The sequence below is a fragment of the Rosa chinensis genome, chromosome 4 (assembly GCF_002994745.2).
Source record: "Rosa chinensis cultivar Old Blush chromosome 4, RchiOBHm-V2, whole genome shotgun sequence".
NCBI lineage: Eukaryota > Viridiplantae > Streptophyta > Magnoliopsida > Rosales > Rosaceae > Rosa > Rosa chinensis.
In genome coordinates, this window is record NC_037091.1 from 35878849 (window position 1) to 35903736 (window position 24888).

A 24888-nucleotide genomic window follows, 5' to 3' on the forward strand; every position below is an offset into this window, starting at 1 on the left:
GAACAATCTATTCTTCTTGATTATTGTAACCTTTCTATTCATATGATATTTGTGTTGGATTTTGGGTGGTTGTACTAGGGATGGCAAAAATCCCCAGCGGGGCGGAGCTCCATTGGATACCCGCCCCTGATGGGGGGAGAATTCGGGGACAAATGGGGAATGGGGATGGAGATCCCCAATCCCCGCTATCTAAGATTGGGGATGGGGCGGGGATGGTATTGTGATCTCCATCCCCAAACCCGCCCCAATAATATATACATATATTTAACTATATATATTTTAATTTATTTTTTATAATATAAATAATAAATATATACATTTACTACTTTACTTTAATGGCTACACTTTTACTTTAATGGTATTTTGACTTTTGCACTCAATGAATTATGATTTATGAATTTAATCATGTTTTAAATTTATTTTTTGTAGATTTTGATTTTTAAAAAGGCAATATGAGAAAAAAATATTTTATTTATTAAATTCTTATTGGGGATTTGGGGCGGGTTTGGAGGTTTAGTCCCCAGTGGGGATGGGGATGGGGAATCCCCAATATAATTTTATTGGGGATTGGGGCGGGGATGGGGGTAGAGAATGACCCCGGAGATGGGGATGGTATTGTGATCCCCATCCCCAACCCGCCCCATTGCCATCCCTAGGTTGTACGGTGTGAATCCCTAACCCTAGCTCTATCAATCTGGTTTAATTGGAGCTCATTTGGTCAAATATTGCATATGTTTGATTATACAATAAACAAAGTAAAAAAATTATTGAGGGGTAGAAGGTCCCTAAGGAGAGGAAAAAGGAAAAAAGAACAGTCTTATTAGGAGGCAATAGACGTATATTGGGAGGCAATAAATGTTTTGAATTGATATACTCTCCTCTTTTTTTCCTTAATTAAAGTTTTATTTGTCTAATTTTATAGAGATCAATTCCCATTCCAACCTACCGAAAGTTCTATTAGGAGGCAACAGACTTCTATTGGGGGCAAAAAAAAAGTTTCCGGTGAGATTTTCAGCAAATTCCGGTGGGCGGTGACCGGTGACCGAAATCCGGCGAAAGTTGGATGAATTTCGGCTCCGATGATGGGACTCTGGCGACCGGTGATTGGGCTTAGGCGAAGTCTCCTATGGTTTCTCTCTCTTCCATTTTCTCTCTCTCTCTCTCTCTAAGTAATAAAGGGGTGAGGGTAAAATGATATTACCATGCTTTTCGCTTGCTTGCCTCCTGAAATTGCTGCTAAAATCATATCGATTCCCATTGATAACTTTGGTGGTAAGCCCGATAAAATAATATGGAAGCACACATCTGATGGAAAATTTACTGTGAAGAGTGCTTTTAGCAGCATTGGTGATCATTATCAACCTGGTGATGGTATATGGAAGTGTATCTGGAGCTTAAATATACGTCCAAAATTGAAGATTTTTGCTTGGTTACTGGTCAAGAAAAGGTTGCTTACCAATGCGCATCGTGCTCATAGACATCTCACTAATGACCCAAGTTGTATTCACTGCCCTGGTGAGTCTGAGACTCTTCTTCACTTATTTAAAATCTGTCCTAAAGCTTCTACTATATGGAATGAGATTGGTATGCTTGTCACTATGGCTAGAGCCTTTAGACTGGACTGGGATGATTGGATTGCAGCAAATTTGTTGCAGAAGAATTGCACATTCCTTGGTTTTCCATTGTCTCAGCTCTTCATTTATATTTGCTGGTATATTTGGAAATGGCGCAATAAAAGCATCTTTGATACTAATTTTCAGAAACCTCACAACGCTGCTACTGTAATAATCCATTACATTAGTGAATGGGCTAATGGTAACATGAAACCCAGAGGCAGCTCTATTATGAGAACTGAAATGCTAAGCTGGCTGAAACCCTCTCCTGGTCATTTCAAATTGAATGTTGATGGTTCTAGAACCCATAGTGGGTTGATTGGTGTTGGAGGAGTTATAAGAGACTATGATGGAAACTGGACCTATGGCTTTATGAGAAATCTGGGCAATGGTGAAGTGCTTAAAGCTGAGGCATGGGGTTTAATGACTGGTTTATCCATTGCCAAGGAGTTGGGTATTACACATATTGAAGTTGAAACTGACTCAGCTGTTCTTATGCAGCTCATGATGCATTGTGATATTGATCTTCATCCTTTGGGAACCTTATTATCCAACTGTCAAACTATGCTCAATTCCTTTTAATTTCATTCCATACAACACATTCATCGGGAGCGAAATATGGTAGCTGATGGATTAGCTAAAAGAAGTACTGATCAAGAGCTTGGATTATGCAAGTGTCCTTCAGCTCCTTCCTTTATTTGTCAAGCCATGCTTGATGACATTGATGGCTTTGCTGGGCCTAGAGTGTTCAGATCAGTTGAGGCTTATTAGCTGTTAGTTTTTTTTTCCTGTTCTGGGTCTTGGACCCCCATTGTACCAAAAAAAAAGGTATTAAAAAAATTAACAAACAAAAAAAAATCTTAATGGGGTATTAGGGAAAACCTCCTTAGAGTTTTTTTTTTTTTTTTTTTGAATAAAGGGTGGTGCGGCTGCCCTCAAGCCTTGATTAATGAAACTGTTGAATACAAGGGGGGACATGGAGCCTAAACCCTGATTACAATATGCACTTAGAGAACATCCTGAAATACTATCATGAGTCTCTACTAAACAACTGTATTCAACTAAGCACCAACTAGCAAAGAGCGCTCTACTGGTGACTCTATTTGCTTTGACATAAGTCACACAGCGGTGACACAATGGAAAGATAACTCGATCTGCAACTCGATTACAGCATAGCATAATTTCCATACGCACAGCTTTCCCATCATGTTGCCACTGAAAAATACATCCAGTGACACTAAGTTTCACTCTGCCACTAGGAGGCAGCGACCATTTGACCAAGTAAGGAACTCGCCGCCTACCTAGAGCAGACATGTTACTGCCACTAAGAGGTTGCGATCATTTGCAAATGCAAGGAACTCGCAGCCTACCTAGAGCAGACAAGGCACATAGAGTGCATAAACCAGCACAAAGCCCATTCCTTCCTACCAAACTACGGCAGAAACTTATTAGAAACAACAAACATACTATCAAAATACAACTATTAATTAAACAACTAGCACCAGCAGCCCACCAGCACTGGCCCAAAACCCTGGGCTTGGCCCAACCTCCAATCTCCCCAAAGGATGCCAGGGCAGCAGTCACCCAATCCGGCCACCAACTCTGCCTCCAACGAGCTCCAGGCGTCCAACCCCGCCACCAATTCCTCCGCCAACGAACCGGCACCAGCAACCCTGCATAAGCACGCCGCCGCCCATTGATCTCGGCCAACATCAGAGGACGAACCTCAAGGCGTGAAAGATCCCTTTCGGGATCGCCTCCGCCCGGAGATCGAAGCCTCGATCTGCCCACCCCAATTACCTCAGGCATTAACCCGATCACCGCAGGAGACAATGACCCCTGATCTCGCCATCGACCAACAACACGCCCATGCCGCTCAACCCCCTGTGATAGCTTATGACCGGAGAAAGTCAGACCAGAACAGATCCGCCCAACCCACCCTCCACCTCTCATCCACCTTTCCCGAGCCGCGCCTAAGACAGAAACCCCAGCCGCAAGACGGAGCATCACTCTCTCTCACAGACACCAGGCGCTTGAGGCGTGTTCTAAACCAAAAGAAGTTTGTCTACAATCGTTGTGTTTTTAAGAAGAAAGTGCCAATCTTAATGGGGTATTAGGGAAAATCTCCTTAGAGTGTTTTGGGTAAGAGGGAATTGAAAAAACTTAATGGGGTAAGTGGGAAAAAAATCTCTAAAAATGGGGTAAATGGATAAAAACCCAAAAAAGAAAAGAAGAAGAAGAAGCAACTCTCAATAGGTGACACTCATTCATTTTGTCTTAGACCTATCTTCCCACTATCCTCCTTTGCCTCTGCCTCTGCTCTCATCTAATAATTTATTTTTATTTTTATTTTTATCACTATAGCTCTGGAAGCCTTAATCCTTCTAGCTAATTAAGCTCATTTTCAATGATATTGTTAAGATGATACATACACACATGTTTTTTTTTTTTTTGAAATATGGCCAGTACAGCTGCCCTCAAGCCTTGATCATTAATGAAATCTCAGAATACATGGGGGGGGGGGACATGATACCTGAACCCCAAATTACAATAAGCATAAAGAGAACATCCCGAGATAATAACGAGAGTCTCAACTAAGAATATGTATTCAATCATGCACCAATTAGCGAATAGTGCATCATTGGCTACTCTATTCGCTTTACAAAGGTGGTGACATACCGGAAAGATATCGCTTACGCGGAGCCATAATTTACTATTACTATCAGCTTTCCCACTATGTTGCCACCGGAAAACAAGTCCGATCACACTTAGTTTCATCCTGCCACTGGAAGGTTGCGACCATTTGACAAAGTAAGGAACTCGCCGCCTAACCACATGTTTCTTTTGTAAATTAGATATGAAATAAATTATGTTATTAGTTTACTACTTTATTTTTTGTGTAACATTTTGGTTGATTAGTTTTTTCTTATTATTCATATATCATTATACACAACATAAATAATGGTAGATATATAAATATATATATATATATATATATATTTGTCACTGGTATAGCATTATAGTTAGATCCATACATCCATTACTTTTAAAGAAGAAAAGAAAAAATTAACCTACCAAAATATCATAACGACTTGTAAAATCTAAACAAATACTAGTAAATCAATCCATTATAATCAATCAGAGTCCATATAGAATTTAAACAATCCGTAGATTAAGACAATCCATGAATTATAAAAACTCAAACAAAATCTTTTAAAATCTGAATTGAATACACCCCTTAATTTTATTCCAATATGAACACTGTTGAGAAACAAATTTGTGCTTAATTGACTTGATTAACCACAAATTCTTAAATTTGTACTATTTTTATTTTAATTAACTCATCCGTTGTTGGTAACGAAAAATTCTGTAGAGGATTTTGACTCACCAATGAATGCGGACTGGAGCAGGAGCTGACCATGAACAATCGAGAAGCTTATTTTGAGCGTTAATCGAAGTTTAACCGCCGGCTCGAGGAGAAGGGGGAGGTTCACCTGTAGAAAACCCTCTGATGCCTAAGTTGGTACATTTCTTAGTCGAGAGGAGTAAAAAAGGTTGGAATGAGATGATTTACCTTGACGTCGGGCCGCCTTTATATAGGCGATGACTTACTTGGAGGATAAACCGCCATTATTTCTGCTTTTATGACTGCATTTATTTATACACTTATGATGACAATTAGTAACTGTCATTCATTTGCGCACTTATAATCGTAATCATTAAATGTTTATTACGGTAATAATCACCGTCTTCATGACCGATATTTACTGTCAAAATAATGACCGAGTTAATTGCCATAACAAGGGTCCAAAAATAGTTCACCGCTCCGACATCGGGTATTGCAAGATTGATCGGTCCCTTCTCGAGCAAGACTCGTTACATGATTTGATCGGTCCCTTCTCGAGCAAGGCTTGTGACATGATCACGAAGAGTTTGTGCTTAATTGAAAGGACAACTTTGCCCTTCCCGTTGTTGATTATTGCATGCTTTGCCATTCACCTCCTAGAGTGTAAATTCTAGTGTGTAAATTAAACAACGTCGCTCTGCCATTCATCGGAGACACTTGCAGTATTCGATCATCAGAGCTCTCTTTGTTGGATCTATCCATCGATCCATAAAAGGTAAAGGTTTAATCTTGGTCGTCACTGAAATTCTAACCCTTTTGCTGTTTTTGATTTCTGAGGCTGCTTTGGTAGAACTGATCAAGAGAGAGAGAGAGCGCGTGAACAGTGTTATTTGATTTCTGAGGCTGTTTGGGTTTTATTAGAACCAGAACCAGTGAGAGAGAGCTTAATTGCAATCAAGGATGATTATATGTAGATGGACTTGAATCTTACAATTTCAATTGGATGGCTTTTCTGGGTGCTTGTTTGTTTTCATTGGATTTTGCAGTATGCTTCATGTTCTTCGATTCTGGATCCACTTGCTATGCATTAATGCCTGTTTCTTGCATCTTTGCTTTATGGCTTTGCTTCTCCAATTTGAACCTCAACTGCAAGCAAGCATCTTTTTTCTTCTCTTGATAAATGTTTTGGCTGTAATTTTTCTTTGTCATGTAATGTTACCCAGTTACTGCATTTGACAACTTGGTGGTTTTGGTTGGCTGATAGTACCTGCGTTGGTTTCTGGCATTATTGATTGAGTGAATTTGCTAGGTGATAAGTTGTAGGTTTATGCAATCTGGCTTTTGATATTCCCACACTGATCCTGTTGATTAAAGAAATTTTCCTTCAGCTGATATGGAAATTATAAGTTTTGTGGTGGAATAGTGTGTCTTAATCGTATTGCTAACTTCTTCTCTTTCCTTTAACAGGGGAAGATGGAATTAGAAGGAAGGGAAAATGACACAGTGGTAACTCAAGTCAGCTTTGGTGGATTTGGAAGTCATGTTAAAGCAAAAGATCTTGTAGACTACTTGGAAGATGAAATTGGGCTTGTATATAGGTGTCGGTTGAAAACTTCTTGGACCCCTCCAGAGTCTCTTCCGAGCTTTGAGCTCGTTGATACTGCAGATATTGAAACAACAGATGAATATAAAAAGGTTGAGCCACATGCATTTGTGCATTTTGCTTCGCCCGAGTCAGTGACTGCTGCTATGGATGCTGTTGGGCGCTGTCAACTCTTTCTCAAGAACCAAGCACTGAAAGTAAGTTTGGGCCCTGAGAATTCATACAACATGAACAAGAGGAGGAGGACTAAAATTCCATTCAAGTTAGCTGATGTGCGTCTTGAGATTGGAAGTTTAGTTCGCCTAGATGAGTTCTTTGTTGCTTGGAGGGGGCCATCTTATGGGGTTGATTTTGTTGTGGATCCTTTTGATGGGACATGCAAATTTTGTTTTAGAAGAGATACTGCCTTTTCATTTAAAGGGATCAATAAGTATGCTGTGATAAAATGCGATTTTAAGGTGGAGTTCCTGGTAAGAGAAATCAGTGAATTTAAACACTATACAGAGCCTTCATATCTTGTAATTCTGTTGAGGCTGGCTTCATCACCTTGGGTTTCATATCGAACTGCCGATGATGATATTGATCAATCAGTTCCATTTGATTTGTTGGATGACGATGATCCTTGGATTAGAACCACAGATTTTACTCCTAGTGGGGCAATCGGGCGTTGTAATTCTTACAGAGTTTCAATCCCACCGCGGCATGGTGCTAAGCTGAAGAAGGCCATGAGTTATCTTAAAGAACGCAGGGTGCAAGAGGTTTCGATCAAAAAGCCACCTAGGATTCAGAATGAACCTGATTTTGAAATGCCCATGTCAGATCCTTTCTTCTCTATTCATTACAAGGAAAATATTTCCTTTGAGATATTGTTCTTGGTCAATGCTGTAATGCACAGGGGCATTTTAAATCAGCACCAGTTGTCAGACGGCTTTTTTGATTTACTGAGAAACCAACCAAAGGAGATCAATGTGGCTGCATTGAAGCACTTATGTTCATACAAACACCCGGTTTTTGATGCCTCTAAAAGGCTGAAACTTGTCCAAGAATGGTTGCTGAGAAACCCCAAGCTTATCAAGAATCCCAAACATTTGGATGATATTGCTGAAGTTAGGAGGTTGGTGATTACCCCAACTAAAGCCTATTGTCTTCCACCAGAGGTTGAACTATCCAACAGGGTTCTTAGAAAATATAAAGAAGTTGCTGATAGGTTTTTAAGGGTTACCTTTATGGATGAAGGAATGCAGACAATAAATTCCAATGTTATGAATTCTTATGTTGCTCCTATTGTGAAGGAAATCACAGAAAACACCATCCCTCAGAAAACAAAAGTGTATGCAAGGGTTCGGGCCATTCTGATGAAGGGATTTCAATTATGTGGTCGTAAGTACTCGTTCTTGGCCTTCTCATCCAATCAACTGAGGGACCGTTCTGCCTGGTTTTTCGCTGAAGACAAGAAGATTAGTATACAAGGAATCAAAAATTGGATGGGGAAGTTCCACAACAGAAACGTTGCAAAATGTGCTGCTAGGATGGGTCAGTGTTTTTCGTCTACATATGCAACGGTAGAAGTTCCATCAGCCCAGGTTAATCCTAAACTTCCAGATATTGAGAGAAATGACTATATCTTTTCTGATGGTATTGGTAGGATCACCCCAGACCTTGCAATGGAAGTTGCAGAAAGACTGAAATTGGACAGAGATCCACCTTGTGCATATCAAATTAGATACGGAGGCTGTAAAGGGGTTATTGCTTGTTGGCCACCGACAGGTGATGGCTTCCGGCTTTCTTTGAGGCCTAGTATGAACAAGTTTGAGTCGGACCATACTATATTGGAAATATGTTCATGGACTAGGTTCCAGCCAGGTTTCTTAAACAGGCAGATTATAACATTGCTTTCAGCACTTGGTGTTCCAGATGAAATATTCTGGACAATGCAGGAGACAATGGTTTCCAAATTAAAGCAGATGCTGGTGGACACAGATGTGGCGTTTGATGTTCTCACTGCATCCTGTGCTGAGCAAGGAAATGCTGCAGCTATAATGTTAAGTGCAGGTTTCAAGCCCCAGACAGAACCACATCTGAGAGGCATGTTGACCTGTATACAAGCCGCACAGCTCTGGGGACTTAGGGAAAAGGCCAGGATTTTTGTTCCTTCTGGGAGATGGCTTATGGGCTGTCTGGATGAGTTAGGGGTACTTGAGCAAGGCCAGTGCTTTGTCCAAGTGTCTACCCCATCGCTGGAAAACTGTTTTGCAAAGCATGGCTCTAGGTTTGATCAGATAGATAAAAATCTACAAGTAATAAAAGGGTTCGTAGTGGTAGCAAAGAATCCTTGCCTTCATCCAGGAGATATAAGGATTCTTGAAGCAGTTGATGCACCTGGGTTACACCACTTGCATGATTGCCTTGTTTTCCCTCAGAAAGGTCATAGGCCTCACACAGATGAAGCTTCTGGTAGTGACCTAGATGGGGACCTCTACTTTGTCACATGGGATGAAAATCTTATTCCCCCACGTAAGAAGAGCTGGGAACCTATGCAGTATGAAGCTGCAGAAGCCAAAGTTTCAGGGCGTCCTGTCACGAACCAGGTGATTACTTGCCACTTATTATGGTTGTCCCTGGAATTTCTGTGAATTTTTTAGACATCATTAATCTCATTTTGTTAAAGTATATCTCCCTCCCGTCAACTAGAAAACTACAACAAACATTACTAAGATACCACTGCAATATTTGTTATTTTGTACTAGTCATGTTAATCTGCTATGTCGTGAGTAACCTATAATATATAAGGTAATGTTAGTAAACTGTCTGTTAACATTAAGAAGTGATGTCTAGCTTTTGCATTTAAAGATATTCTTTATATGAGATAGTTCTGAATCTGATTTCAGGAAACACAATTGATGACACCATACTGTTAGGGTAGCTTTAAACACGGTTGTTGGTCTACCATTATTTCTGAAAGTTTAAATTGTTTAGAGGTAGAATGCCATTTATCTATATGCTAATGTTTCTGTTCACATGTAGAATTCAATTTATATTGGAAGCTACAGTTTCAACTTTCAAGGACACAAACTCAACATCTTCTACTCTGATACCATTTTAGATTTGTTTATTTACCGCTGTTCCTAAAAACCTTAGACTATTAAGAGGGATGTCAGAGTTATTTATATTCTAAAATATGAATTGTCGTGGATGTGTTTATTGAGTTAGTAAACTTCCACAAGAAAATCTTATTCTTAAAATGTGACAAAGTTCTTAACAATTGTCTCAAGTAAGAAACAATATGATTTGGTGACTTGTTCTTGATTTAGTACAGTTTACATTCTAATGCAGTTCCATTTTCCTTGGGTTTATGCCATTTTGAAATCCCAAGTTTGCCACAGAAGTATTCTAACTGTCTCTGTGTTCCACAGGATTTAATCGAGTTTTTTGTGAGAAACATGGTGAATGAGAACCTGGGAGCGATATGCAATGCACATGTGGTTCATTCTGACCGCAGTGAATATGGAGCTTTCGATGAGAAGTGCCTAAAACTAGCAGAATTAGCAGCCATAGCAGTTGATTTTCCCAAAACTGGGAAGATTGTTAACATGCCACCACCCCTAAAGCCAAAGCTATACCCAGATTTCATGGGAAAAGAGGACTACCAGTCGTACAAGTCTACTAAAATTTTAGGGAGACTCTATCGCAAGATTTGCGATGCTTATGATGAAGATGTGGCAACCTCTTCTGAGCAAAATCACAATCCCAGTGACATCAAATATGATATGGATCTGGAGGTTTCAAAAGCTGCAGATTTCATAGCTGATGCTTGGGAGAGAAAGTGCTCTTATGATGATCAGCTACAGGGTCTAATGGCACAGTATAAAGTTATGAGGGAAGAGGAGATTGTCACAGGGCATGTTTGGTCAATGCCCAAGTATACCAGCAGGAAGCAAGGGGAGCTGCAGGAGCGGTTGAGGCATTCTTACAGTGCTCTGAAGAAAGAGTTCAGGCAATTTTTCGAGAAGATGGATACGGGTTTTGAGTCACTGACTGATGATCAGAAAAATAGCTTGTATGAGCAGAAAGCCTCAGCTTGGTACCAGGTGACTTACCACCCTGATTGGGTGAAAAGGTCACTCGATTTTCAAAGGCCAGATGGCCCAGGAGATGTAGTGATGTTAAGCTTTGCCTGGATTGCAGCTGACTACCTTGCTCGGATCAAGATCAAGCGCCGTGAAGTGGGTAATATTGACTCTAAGAAGCCAATCAATGCTTTGACGAAGTACCTTGCTGATCGGATATGACCAGCACCTGAAGTCCTTGGGAGTCGCTTCCTGGTTCTCATAAACTTCATGGTGGCAAGGCCATTCTGCCATTTATTTGGTCTGCTTTTGTGTTAGTTTTCTGCGTACATTTTCCTTCTGAAATGGGACAATTAATTTTCTTATAATGTATAAGGTTGATGTACCAGACAATAAACTACTTCTTACTTTTTAGCTAATTTATTATACATACATCTAAGGACGGGTTGGTGTTCATAACATACTGTTCATAGGCTGGAAGTGAAGTGGCTGTTTTGCCCTTCGTTTTCTCTGATTTACGGGGTGCCATCCATCGTATAGTCAGGTCAGATGTGTGTAGATTTCATTCGTGGTTTCTAGAGAAAGCATAGTCGAAACAGAGAGAGAGAGAGAGCGAAAGAGATCCAGAGAGAGTGGTGATTCCGTTTTGCTGTGAGGAGGAAGAAGATCTGCGTCTTGGATAGGTCTGTCGTTTTGGTTTATGGTTTTGATTGGTTTGTTTTTTCCTGTCTTTGGTTTTTAATTGAATTGGGTTTCGATTTTGTAGGGGTATTGTTCGATTTTGCTCTGGTTGGTTTTCAATTCACTTCAGTTTTCATTTTTGTAGGGGTATTGTTTGTGCTTCAGTTTGGGATTTCAGTGATTGATAGGAGGAGATTGAAGGTGAGAGGCTCTTTTTTTTTTTTTTGGTAAATTGTGAAGAGTTTTTATTCTGTATTCAGTATTGTCTGTCTACTTCTTCTATTTTCAATAAATACTGAAGTAAATAAATAGCAGAGTCGAATTCAAAGAAAGAGTAGAAGTTTGGGGAAGGAATTTTTTTGTATTTTTTCTCAAGTAAGTTGAAGATGACAGAGAAGCCAAGCGACAGAGCTATTTTCATATGTACATGGGTCTTATGAGTTTTGCTATCATAGATTTAGGCATTTAGGTGATTAGTGCATGGGTGGGTATTGTGTAAGTATGGAGGTTTAACTGTGCAAGTAATTCAGATAACAAATGATTGTTGTAGATCTGGGTTTCCTTGGGGGAGTAAGGATTGGAGGTTTCGAATTGTGTGTTGTTGATGTTATGTTCTTTTTTTTCTTAGTTTTCTTTCTACTGGGGTTACGCATATGTGTGTTTCAGTGATAATAATCGAATCAGATTTCATCTGATAATTTGTTTTGATGGTTGTGCTTCAACATTGTAATATATGTAAAATCTCCTCTTTTCATGATACACCAAAGACGTATAATCATGTAAAAAGCTAATAGAAGGTCAGTAGAGATGTGAAAAGAAGATGACGTTACAGTTAGAAAAGTTAGTTCCATTGTTTTTTGATTAATTATTAGTGTATTTATTTAGTGTGATTGTGAATATGAGAAGGTGAAAAGAATGTTATTACAGTTGTAAGACTATCTTTTGTTGTTTTACATTGAAAAAATAGAATGTTTTTTGTTTTTTTTTTAAATAATTGTTTTGTTTTGGTTGTGTAGGTTCTATGCAAAGCAGTGCATAGAACAGCAAATATCAGAAGAATATTTACAAATGAGTTGTAGACCAATTCTGATAGTACCATAAGCCAAATTGAAGAAAAAGTTAAAATAATTTTCTTTTGTTTTAAGATTATAAGTGTGAAGGCAATTGTAATCATCATGATCGCAAAACTCCTTAACCTTATGTCCTGATCACATGAAGATTGAGAGTAGTAAAAGACTTGAACTTGAGACTTTTGTGTGCAAATTATTTTGTATTACTCTACCTATGGCTATAGTCGCTATACTTTGTAGGTTCATATACTTCTGAGATTCCTCTCATTTCTCATTACACCTCTGTTTCTGCTAAATTTCAAGTCTCGCGGCAACGCGCGGCTTCCTTTGCTAGTAACTATACTAAAGGGAAGGTTTTCCTTATGAATAGTGGCCAGTCATTTTTGCCTTTCTATGTTTTACGGAATTGCAACTGTGGCACCAAGTGTATACGCTTTCGAAACAGAGATTGTCCCCATATCTGCGTGTTTCAAGGTCCAATTTTTGATTTTTTTTTTAATTATTTTTTTTCTTTGCTTTTCTGCATTTTGTGGATGCATGTGATCTTCTTTGAAACCAACCAAGCATCAATTCGATCTGAATTGGATCCTTCTGCTGTAAATTCATAATCTTTGAATACCTGTTTCGGCTTTGGAAAGTGCTCAAGTGCAAAATCAGAAACTGGAAAAGGAATATGAGGATAGATGAGGAGGAAGAGGATGCCCGGGACTAATATGGTACATACTGAACATCCTTTGATATTGTTATCTCATCTGGGTTTGGTTTGGCATCTGACTTTGGTTTTGTGGAATCAGATCTGGGAAATAGTTGAATTCCAGTTTTGAAGTATTGGTTCCTGTTGAATTGGAGAATTGAAGATTTGGGAGTTGGCCTGATGGGATTCAGTCAAACGTAAGGTTGTATGGTTTTTCAAGTGTTGGTTGGTGGTGTGATTGGTGGATTGAGTTTGATTTGTTTGGTTTTGCAGGTGAGACTTACTCTTGAGGAGCCTGAACCTGGTCTCACCATTGTCACCAGGCACTATGATCCTCCTGATGGTTTCGTATTTGAAATAAATGATGTGTCACCTCCTATTCAGGTAAGTCTCGCTAAGGGAATTCACCTTTATGTAATGGTTTCATTATGATTCTCTTGAACACCATTTTCACATGGGAAATTTGGTTGGAAGGATGACAATGCCTACAATGTTCAGAGACAAATTAAATACAGGAATGATTCATATGATGATGCCATGAGTGGTTATATTGGACGTGACTCACGTGAGAGCTATGTGGGGAGACTAAATCTTAGAATGATCGCCAGTAAAATAAGAGAGCAGGTACTTCTCCCTTTGTGTGTGTGAAATTCTTAAGATGCTGTTTAAGATGCAACTGAAATTCTAAAAAATAGTTTTGTGATCATTTAATTGCCATGACTTCTGCAGTCCCAATAGTTTATGGCAACTAAGCTGCTTTGTGGCAAAGTCCTCTCCGTATTTTGGAAGGCAAATGGTCTGTCAGGGAGGGAGATGATCAGGTATAGACGTCCTTTCTTCAATGGAAAATGATTGTGTTAAATTCAAGTTCCCCATACTAACATAACTCGGCCTGGACTTTCTGCAGTCTGAAAAGGAGAAAACTTTTTTTGTTAACCCTGAAACAGATATGCTGCTCTTGGCAAGCATGCCCAAATCATTCTCAACTTTGAGAGGGGAAAAGGCTGGGCTGATCCTTATATTCAACATCAGCGGTCAGAGAGTTTTCGACACAACAGAATCCCACAAAGCTCGTTCGGTAAAAGAGGAAAACGAAAATCAGGAAAGCAACGAAAGAGAAAATGAAGTGCAAGTAGTCAAACTGTTAGAACTGTTCGAGATAGAATAGAGGCTAAATACTGTTTCGTTAACTTAATTTGAAGTTAATGAATGTATAGCTGGGAACGATATTAATGCTTAAATCTATGACACAAAAGGATATAATTTATGTTAAACCATTTTTTGACCCGACTCTAGCAACAAGTTTAGTTAGGCTAACCATTTTTTGAATGAACTTCACCTGATCAAATATCATTCCCCCTAGGTTAAGCCAATCATCTTGAACATTATACTGTAATCAAAGATGCATTGTAAACTTCCTTTTCCACAAACAATGTTCTGTAACATGCGATAGAAAGTAGTTAACAAGCAACAAATCCCGTGGCATAGCGCGGACCACCTTTCCAGTTAGATCTAGTGAGTAAAAAGGTGAAATCACATGACTCGCACCAATATGCTGAGATCAGTTCAGCTTGACAAAATTGCTCCCAATGGGTAACTACCTAGCAAGGGAACCTCAAAGACAAAACACTCGCAACAACAAAAAGAAGTAGAAAACTACTTCTCTTGTATCACATGTAAGACCCTTTGGGTAGCAGGGCACCATTGTGGACTCATGTAAATCAACTTGTAAATTATTATAATCAGGTTAGACTCTGTCCTAAAGCTCCCAAAATGGATAGTGCTACTGTAGTTCTGTCATCAATTATCAATTTTTTCTGGCAACAAAAGAAATATTCACCAAGACAGTCGTACAACATACATGGATATTTTTCTATTGATCTTGATCAAGAAAACATGGATTGACTCGGCACTACTTGACTTTCAAAAAATCTAGACCTTTTTTTTTTTTTTTTTTTTTTTTTTTTTTTTTGTGCTTTCACTAACAAAAGACGTCATTGGAGTAATGGCAACAATAGATTCATATCAAAATCAAGGAACTCCCTTCATAAAAAAAAAGAACTAAGCATGGCAATATAAGCTCAGAATTGAATCAAAAAATTAATCAACATAAAAGAACACGTCTGAATTGTAAAATGAGCAGATTAAATGGGACTGAATCAGTATATATTGGTAATATATTCCCAGACTTCAAAGATAACCAAGGTGGAGACACTCCCAGAGGTCATTAAGATATGAAAAGTTTACTCATATAATAAAAGTTTCCAGATCTTCATAGAGAAAACAATAGACAAAGCTACATACTTTACCCCTCTTCCTAGTTGGGAACAAAGACCAGCTATTTATACCTCCTGCCTGAATAACTGAACACTACTTAACGTACACTGTCACATAATACAGATCAGTTAAATTTTCTTCCAGCGATGGAAGGTAATGTTCAAATATTTTCTTCGGTTACAAAGGAAAATTTTTCTATTCATTGCCATCATTAAATGAACATGACACACACACACACTCACAGATTGAAGAATTTAAATCAAGTCTAAACATTCAGATATGAAGCTGCATGCATGATCCAGTGGTACGTAAATAACAACCGGAGACTATGGAGATAAGATCCAAAAGGACTTAGAGACCATGCATGCATTATATCTGTAACTTGATATCAAAATAAGTTAGATCAGTAAATGCAACTATGTGTGGAAAGAACATCCGTCCAGCATTTTGGGTAACAAAGGATTTGATCCAGTAAGTTAACTGAAACTCATTTTAATCTAGTAAAGAACAACAAACTAAAGATGGTATTCACATTAGGTTCTACCTTCAGGATGTCCATTTTAAAGTTTCCTTGACCTCAGAATCATTTCGAACAAAAAAATCAGTACCTCGGGTTAAAAATAAACAATAAATTCACCGGTGAGTACTAGTATCTCAAGTCATAAGTTAGAAATCAGCTATCTTGTATGAGTATGACATACAGAATAAAAAAACAAAACTGGATGATCCTACATTCAGTAGCACATTCTATCCCGATACATAATCAATCTGCTCACATGAGCAACAAAAAGCAACAGCAGTTCCGTCCAAGTCTTGACACAAAAAGTAATTCAGGTAAGCGTAATGTAAAGCTGTCTAGTAATTTAGTAAACAACGTCGTCACAAGCTCTGTTGATTGCTAAGTTGCTAACAAGAGGAGACGAATTCGTAAGTAACTATGAGATCACAATGAAAAAATCACTAGTTAAAACTCCGTTAAGAGGCTCATCCACTAACTTGTAGACATTCAAAACGGTAAATTCACGCAACATTGCTTCTTCAAAAGGGACATACAAGATAGTGTGCCAAACTGCACAAATAGATAGGTTAAACATTCCCATGTCAACATCAGACCCATATACATAAGAAATATTACCAAAATACATCAAAACATAACTTCATTGTCACCAATAACACATTATCACTTACGCTGCTTCTTGCAGGTAGGCATTGGTGTTGAGGGACCTAATTGCTCTAGCTTCTTACTTGTGCGCTTTTGGCTAACAGGATATGCATCATCAAGAAACTTCTTATCTTCCACAAATAACTCTAAGTTTTCAGTCATCAGCAAAAACTCCACTTCATTCTCATTAAAACCATATATGTATGCCATTTGGATAATTCTGCTTAATGCATGTGCAGCTGCGGGTCTTGCCTGTGCTAGTAGTTCTTGTGCCAGTTCATTGGCAAAAGAAGTAACGAATTCTAAATCACATTTTCCTCCATCATAACCTGATTTATCAATGAACAGCCGCTTAGAATCCTTCTCCCAAAGAACCAGCTTCAGTTTTTCCACTTCCACTGTTGTACTTGCGCATGGCATTAGCCGATAACAGACTTTAATTGGTTTGTCAGTCTTATACGCTGTCAGCACACTCATCGATTTTGCAGCCTCAAGTCTCTCTTTGAACGGCATATTCAGCTCAGGACCAGCAAGAAAAGCCAGAACAATTTTGGTCAAACTCCTGCCAATCAATCCATTATTTTGTTCGACCTTTTCCCAATGCTCTGATGATAGCATGCCCTTCACAGTGCACTTAACAGATGCAGAGATCTTTCTAACTCCAAGAGATTCATAAATTTCAAGAAGTCTTCTATGAGGAACAGAAGACGAGCTATTAGGAAACCAGACAAACAGAGGTGCCTTATCAAAGCTCGAAAAAATTGTTTTCAGTTGCAAATCATCAGCAATGAATGCTTCCTCTTTTCTGATCAGATATATTTGCCCCGACATGGACATTGTGGCAGGTACTTTTGTTAAGTTCTGTTTTAGGGTCTCTTCAATGTGTGGATTCCAGTTGTCAACAATACATTTCCAAAACGAGCTGCATTTTTCAACTGTCACTTTAGAGTTGTTCATTGAGGCCCAAATGTCCCATAGCAGCAAGTAATCCTTGATAGATGGATTTTCAGGAACTCCAAAGGCTGTAGAAAAAATGGGGAGAAGCTCTTTACTGTAAGATTTGTCCAGACTGAACAAACAAGAGCCAAACAGATTTTTCTTATCATGAAGTACACAACATTGAGATTTTGCCCATGCCCCTGCCTTACTCTTTGGTTCAGGAATCCACACCTGAGAGTTGCACTTATTTAGAACTTTAGGACTCCACTGGAACTTGTTGAGGAAGCTATATATCCTTGTTATTGAAGCTGTGTCTGTCAGTGACAAAAGATGACCAGAAAGAAGAGAACAAACATCCTGAGGATCTACCTTCACACCAACATCTCTCAATTGATTCTTGTAAGCAGAAATGTCAGTTCTGTAAAATGCTTCATCAATGCTTGGTGCATCCAACCTGTTCAGAATGCATTCCCAGGATGAATCAAATAGAATGCAGTCTTCTGGCACTTTATAACCGTTTGTGGTCTTCAAACACCTGCTGTTTGCAATGTTCTTCAGAAAATCTCCCACTAAGGGATCATCAAGCGATCGGGACATCAGAGACTTTATGCACTCTAGCAATGATCTAATACCATCTGCATCAAGTAGCTCAGCTTCAATAGGACTGTGTAGACCTTTAGCTACAAATAGAGCTCCTCGTTCAAAATCGGTGATGGCACCCAACTTCTCTAGCTCATCCCTAAACTTATATATGCCAGTACCATAGTACACGTCATCAATTAGAGGAAGATCAACAAACAACATCAATTGTCCCCATTTAGAGCTGAAAATAATTGATTCATCAGGAGTCTTGAATCCATGCCGAGTTTTTAACCATTTTTCAGACAGCAGCCACTGCAGTTCAGAGTGTTGTAAAGACATAGTTAGATTCATTTCTCTGATGCAACGTAACAGCGCCATAACAGTGGCAGGATCTAAGCTAGAGGAAGACAATAGGGATTTAAAACGAGCAGCTATCATCACAGTTGTTCCAGTGTTATCAACTACCACTCCCAATGCATTCAATTCATCAACAAATTGCCTAATTGCATTGTCATAATACAATTCATCTATGGCAGGGACTTGAAGAGTACTGAGCAAAGAAACCCACTTAGGATCAGGAAGAACAGTTTCCGAAGGGCTTTTGAAACCTAGAGTTGTCTTTACCCAAGGATGGCATTTTATCCTGTTAATCAAGCCTGCAGCTCCAGATCCCAACCATCTAACACATTTAAGAATCAGCAAACCACAACCACCAGTCATAGAAGACAGATTTGAAGTTAGATTTACGTTCTCTGCAACCAATCTTTGGAGCACATCCGCATCATATGTCACTCCAAGTAGCCTCAACTCAGATAAGAATGAACCTAATCTGCTTCCATAGAATGCTTCATCAACAATCGGAAGATTTGTAACCTTTGAACAGTTTTCAACTTCTATCTCAGATTGCAGCAAAAGAATAGATCCGTTGGGAGGATTGTAACCTCGGAGCGTCTTCAGCCACTTCTTCTCCTTCATAACAGCCAACCAACCATTATCAACCATGCTCCTCCCTCTAGAGAAGCTAATGAAAGTTAGCAAAGAATATGTGGATTCTTTGCTCATTCCAGAAGATGCGAGAGACAAAAAGCGAGTGGTGACCAGCTTCCCTATATTCTCAGATCCAAGCCGCACACCAAGAAATTTCAGTTCATCTTGGTAAAGTTTGATTTTATTCATATAAAATTCTTGGTCCAAAATAGCAACATCCTCCAGAACATGCTTCATCAAATCAAAAATAACTTTTCCTGTTTCATCTGGAAAAATGACCTCTTGTGGAGATTTATAACCTGAGAATGTCTTCATCCACTTTCCATTTTCAATGCTTTCAATGAAGTTTTTGGGTATGGATGAATTCTTGGTGCGCAGTAACCTGATCCAATCAAGGAGTAAAAAGGCCTGCTCACTCGAGAGTTCATGAGATGCGATCTGTAACACCACATCAGGAGGACACAAGTCGGGTAAGTCCGTAGCTTTGCTATACTCGCCAACAAAATACAGAAGCTCTTTCTCAGGGGTAGAATATTTCCCAAGAAACAAACTGCTTTTAGCATAAACATCCCCTATATCAACATAATGTTGTTCAGCAAATGGATTTTGAAGTCCAAACAATTTGGCCCATTTGCTCCCTGATGAAGGGACCAAAGTTACGGTTCTTTGCACTCTTACTTTATCAGACCCATCAACAATTGGAATCCTACCACAAAGATCAGATATTTGATATTCAGTGAGGAAGCCTTCCTTGTGGGCAAGATAAAGGAAATTGGATAATCTGACTGCAACATTGGATTCCTTCTTTGATACATGATTCAAAAGTAAGAAAGCATAATCATATGCTGAAAGAGATTTCACTCCAGCACTTCTATTCAGCCAATTGCAGACAGATGAGCTCTCCATGTAATTTTTCTTTCTATAACGTCGCTTTGGGGGATGACTTTTCTGGTGATTCAAAACAGCTTCCAGTGTCTTATTTGGTAAGAAATACACATTATCAGGACAGCCAAACTCCATATTGCACTTGCTGAGCCATGTGTGAAGCTCCAGGCCCATAGCATATCGAATCTTGAGTTCCACTTCTGTAGTTTTAATTGTACACAAGGCCAGACTCCCTTTCCGATCAGTATACTTAAGAAGAGGTATGGTCTCAATGCTATCTGAGTCAAACCCTGCATCATTATCAGCCAAAAAACCAAGTAGTTCAATGTAGACTTCATCTGATAACAACAAAAGATTACAAGAGTTGATGCAGGCTGTGTACCAATCATCATCAGCATATGCCACACCTAGAAAGTTCATAATGTCCCTGTATTTTTCAACATCCAGAGATGAATCCAAGACCCTCTTCAATGAAGATGAAGATGAACTGCCAAAAACAGCACCTTCCGCTTTAATTTTAACAACCAGGTCCCTAAATTTTGGCTTGATCCGTACTACACGTCGAGGCAGCTTGGAGGAAAGACTATCACCAAAAAATCTTTTACAGGGCACTATGTTTAGACCTTGCAGCCTAGTCCTAATGGACTCTTGTACTGTATTAAACTCTGGTGTTGGCGAGTTTTGAGCAGGTAAAAACTCAAATGGCTGACTTACAGAAGAAAAGAGGTTCAGTTGTCCCACGCAATGTTGAAATGCATTCACAAAGGCTGATGGGACACATTGAAGAATTCCCATGTTCCATGAATTGTCCAAAATTATGGATTCGCGCGAAGAAGCAAGGATGAAGTCAGCTTGAACTACAAAGGGGAAGTTTGTGACCATTGTTGTTGGCAGGAAAGCAAATATACCAACAGGAGACGTTCCTCTTCTCAGCCTTTTTCCAAATGGGAAAGCAAGAGTAATCACCCATTTCTCCACATCCATCCTTATTTCAACTCTATTCCCAGGTTTCACTGGAAACTCCTCTCTCCACAAGTAATACTTGCACAACTGCTCAGTATCACACATTTTTTCCTTAACAGAAAGTTGCACGACACGAGAATTGGCTGTTTTACTCCTTAACTCTGTATGTTCAGTCTCACTAAATATAGATAATGTTGAGACATCATCAGCTTTTTGAGGATCACACCCACGTACATATAGCCGCTTTATTTTGGATAAGAACAAGAGAATCTCCGGGTGCAGCTCCAACAGTTGTGCTCTCACTGCTTCCACCTTGTCTCGCTTTAGAGGAAGTACGAACGTAGTTGTTGGCAAGTCCTTGCCGTGCCCATACACAGCCTGAACCATTAATACTGACAAATCTGCAGCCCTAAACCATTCAGGAACTATATAACCAATACCACAGACCTGGTTTGGTTCTTCCCTGAATTTGACATGATATCCATTGCTAAATATGTGAGGTTGTGAACTCACAAGAAACACACTTTTGAATCCAATTCCTGCAAGCACCATTGATCTTATGAGTTGAACATGATAATCAATAATTTATAAAAATCATTTTATAATCTTATCATTGGCGAAATTTCATAAAGTAAATTCACAAATAAAATGCATGCAACTAAAAGAAATATTGAATACATCTGGACCTATTATTGTTCAATCAACACAAAAAGTGCATCTGAAGACGATATAGAAGAAAGTGAAGTCTAGAAACCAAATAATTTCTTGATTCCTTGAAAAGAGAAGAATCAAAGAGTCAGTTTCATAAAGAAGCTAAACCATCAAGTCTAAAAATGAGGAAGTCATAAAATCGAGAACCAAAATAGTCTAAGAAACACAGAAAAGTCTAAATCCAACAATTAGGAAAGTACAAATTAACAGAAAAAATCCAAAGAGTCAGTTGAAACCCAACAATAAAGTCTGAAAATGAGGAAGGCATCCAAACCATGGACCAAATTAGCCTAAGAAATACAGAAAAAGTCTTTACCAGAATTTATAAAATAGCTTGCATCACAGAAAGGAACACAAACATAAAATCACAACAGGTAGGTGTTGCAGAAAACACTGTCAAGCAAAAAGAGCACAGATCATATTTTCATGTCCAATTAAAAAAATTACAAAGCTCAAATGTCAACCCTTGATCGATTTTACCAAGAAAAAAAATTAGTTTATTCCTTGTTTGACATCCCAATGGCCTTTCTATCCCAAATAAAGATTTCCACAGTCCTCTGTCCCAAATAAAAGCACTTAGAAGTTAGAACACAATGTTTTCGAGACCCAACTATCACGTTTGAAAATGACCAAGGCACAAACAATGGACCAAAACTTTGACTTCAATCAAAGTAGCCTAGAACTATAGAAAAAGACTAAACCTTTAACAAAGAGCTTTTATCACAAAAAGTAACAGAAATGCAGAGCATAAGAAAATAGAAGTTTTGCAGAAAACACCATCAATCAAAACGAATATCCTAGTTTCACATCGAGGAAAACATTACAAAGCTGAAAACCTTCTAATTAATTCCGCAGTAGACATTAGGTCATGAAATTCCTAATAAAAATTGGATGATTAGGAAAGACTTCCAGAGTCCTCTGTTTCAAACTCTTAACAAAAAAATTTCGACAAACGTTCCCAAATGAAATATTCTTTGTCAAGAAATTACCTTTCTCTCCAATAAAGCCCTGACGTCTCTTCCCTTTCTTGGTAGAACGGCCAATGCTGCAAATGGAGTCTATATTCTCCCTGGAAAAGCCAACCTCATTATTGAAAACCAAAAGAGTAGCCGGTGCTCCAGTCCCAGTTATGTCTTTCTCGGTCAGCACAAACTCCAGAGTCGGTTCTACACCTTCTTTGTACTCATTGTCTTCAGCATTCTACAAACCCAAAGACAAATTTCACAAATAAAAAAAAAGGGTCACTACCATTTTGATCTGGAAGTAAAAGATACTCTTTTTTGTACAAACAAAACACCTGTATGAGCTCCATCAGGAAATGGATGTCTTTCTGATACAGCTCTGCAGATAGACTGGTGACAGCATGGTGAAGATCAAGAGTTAAGGGGTTTGGTTCTTTCTTCCCTATTGAGAACTTGTTTGTCCTGATCTCTTCTATGTGTTGCATGGCTTCAATGCTGGGATTTCCCATGGCTTCTCCGTCAACATGCAGAAACACTAAAATTTACAAACCCAGATGAGAAAAATTAGAAACTTGTGTGAATGGGTACTCATAAAGTCTCAGACTTCAGGAAAGAGAAGATGCATTACCTGCTTAGTAAGAATTTCTAATGTTTTTGGAGTTTGGAGGTCTGCTTCAGTGAGATATGTGAAAGCTTTGAGGCCCTCGGAGAAAGTAATGGAATAGAAAATAAGAGAAGAAAGGTGTAATGATGAATGAGTATTTATGGAAGAAAGATACTCTGACATTGGACAAGACGCCGTTTGGGCTGCGTGTCCCCAATAAAATCAAGTTTATCCGTTAGGTTACTGGGTCACATACTATTCATTAGATTTTAGTGTTAATTTTCACTCTTTAGGTCACGAACACATTTTCCAATAAGACATGGGTCACCAGGGTGACTCAGAAAGAGAAAAATTCAGCTACCGTCCCTAAACTATGCTGCCAAAGCCAATTTGATACCCGAACTCTCAAAAGTATCAATGTGCTACCCAAAGACGTATTTTGACATCAACGTGATACTTCTGTCAAAAATCTCTGACGGTGTCGTCTGTTCACTGACGTGGCAAGCAAGTGGGTCCCATGTTATATTTTTATCAAGGGTAAAATTGTCTTTCTCTACTAATTAATTTTATAAAAATAAATAAAAATAATAATAATAAAAACATATATCTCTCTCTCTTCCTCCTCCTTCTCCTTCTTCTTCCCTTTCTCTCTCTGAATCCACCGCATTGGCTCTCGCCTCTCTCCTCTCTCCTCTCTCATCTCTCCTCCTCCTCCTCTTCTTCGCCGAAACCTGCTTCGCATTGCCCGAATATCCTCAGAAGCCCTCCTCCTCATCCTCCTCTGCGTCCACCGCTTAGATCAACTCCAACTCTGTCCTGGTGGCCCTTCTCGACTCGCATTACTCTGATTTGGCCGAGCTCGTTGAGAAGGCCTTGCTCTTGCGGACTCTCGAAGAGGCCGTCGGCCGCCACAACATCACCATCTTCGCTCCCCGAAACGACGCCATCGACCGCGACCTCAGTGACTTTAGATTTTTGTTGAGCCGGTCTCCGTTTTGCCCCCACAATCAATACCCAAATACCTGTTCTTCTTCTTCCTCCTCCTTCCTCCGATCTAATTGTCACACCCCGAATTTTGAAATAAGGATTCAAATCCGGAACATGACTAATAACAATACAAATAACGTTCTGAATTTTTCTCTCAGAAACAACCACTAGTTTACACCTCTTAATATTACATAAACCAAATCCTCGAGCTACTTATTACAGCACACTCTCACCAAATCAAATTGTAAAACTCAAATGAGTATAATTCTCCTCACAAAACAATTGCTGTAAATCTAATACTAGTACTCTAAACTGCACGATCACTGCCTGATTCTCCTGACCTGTGAGATTACCCGCTACACAATTTGAATAGTGTACCGGGAATTGCAACAACACAAAACCCGGTAAGCTTTTGACAGCTTGTGAGTAAACAAGAAAGAACTGTTGATTGATTAAATTACAATTCTTATAACTCAAGTAAACAATCAACAAATATTGCAACATTAATATGTGAAATAACATTAAAGTAACACATGCTTGATTTACTTTTCACAAACACCTTCACATATTCAAAATATATCATAGATAGATATTTGATCAATTTCACTAACACCTTCACATATTCAAAATATATCATAGATAGATATTTGATCAACATAACATAAGTCTTTTTAGTGAATTTTCAGATTAACTGGTAACAGATCACAGATCCACGTGTTAGGGTCCATAATACCAAAACACGGGAAAACCAGGTT

General features: G+C 38.9%; 2 protein-coding genes across 7 annotated transcripts; one reads left to right on the forward strand and one right to left on the reverse strand.

Annotated features, from left to right (window-relative positions):
- The first annotated feature begins 5601 nt into the window (after positions 1–5601).
- LOC112197120 (RNA-dependent RNA polymerase 6) lies at positions 5602–14361 on the forward strand. Of its 6 annotated transcripts, none has more exons than XM_040517730.1 (9): positions 5602–5734; positions 6427–9150; positions 9976–11312; positions 11456–13096; positions 13175–13276; positions 13348–13458; positions 13549–13698; positions 13804–13895; positions 13982–14361. In XM_040517730.1, the coding sequence occupies exons 2-3, from the start codon at positions 6433–6435 to the stop codon at positions 10849–10851; spliced, it is 3594 nt and encodes a 1197-aa protein (XP_040373664.1). In that variant the 5' UTR covers positions 5602–5734; positions 6427–6432; the 3' UTR covers positions 10852–11312; positions 11456–13096; positions 13175–13276; positions 13348–13458; positions 13549–13698; positions 13804–13895; positions 13982–14361. The 6 variants fall into 6 exon arrangements, with proteins under 6 accessions (XP_040373664.1, XP_040373666.1, XP_040373663.1 ...); XM_040517732.1 differs by having other exon boundaries at positions 13573–13698; XM_040517729.1 differs by having other exon boundaries at positions 13175–13271.
- Positions 14362–16185: 1824 nt separating this feature from the next.
- Positions 16186–24294, reverse strand: LOC112200988. The gene is made up of 5 exons (XM_024341993.2): positions 23171–24294; positions 22878–23077; positions 22570–22780; positions 16540–21408; positions 16186–16420 (listed from the first exon to the last, which is right to left on the reverse strand). The coding sequence occupies exons 2-5, from the start codon at positions 23049–23051 to the stop codon at positions 16287–16289; spliced, it is 5388 nt and encodes a 1795-aa protein (XP_024197761.1). The 5' UTR covers positions 23052–23077; positions 23171–24294; the 3' UTR covers positions 16186–16286.
- Positions 24295–24888: the final 594 nt, after the last annotated feature.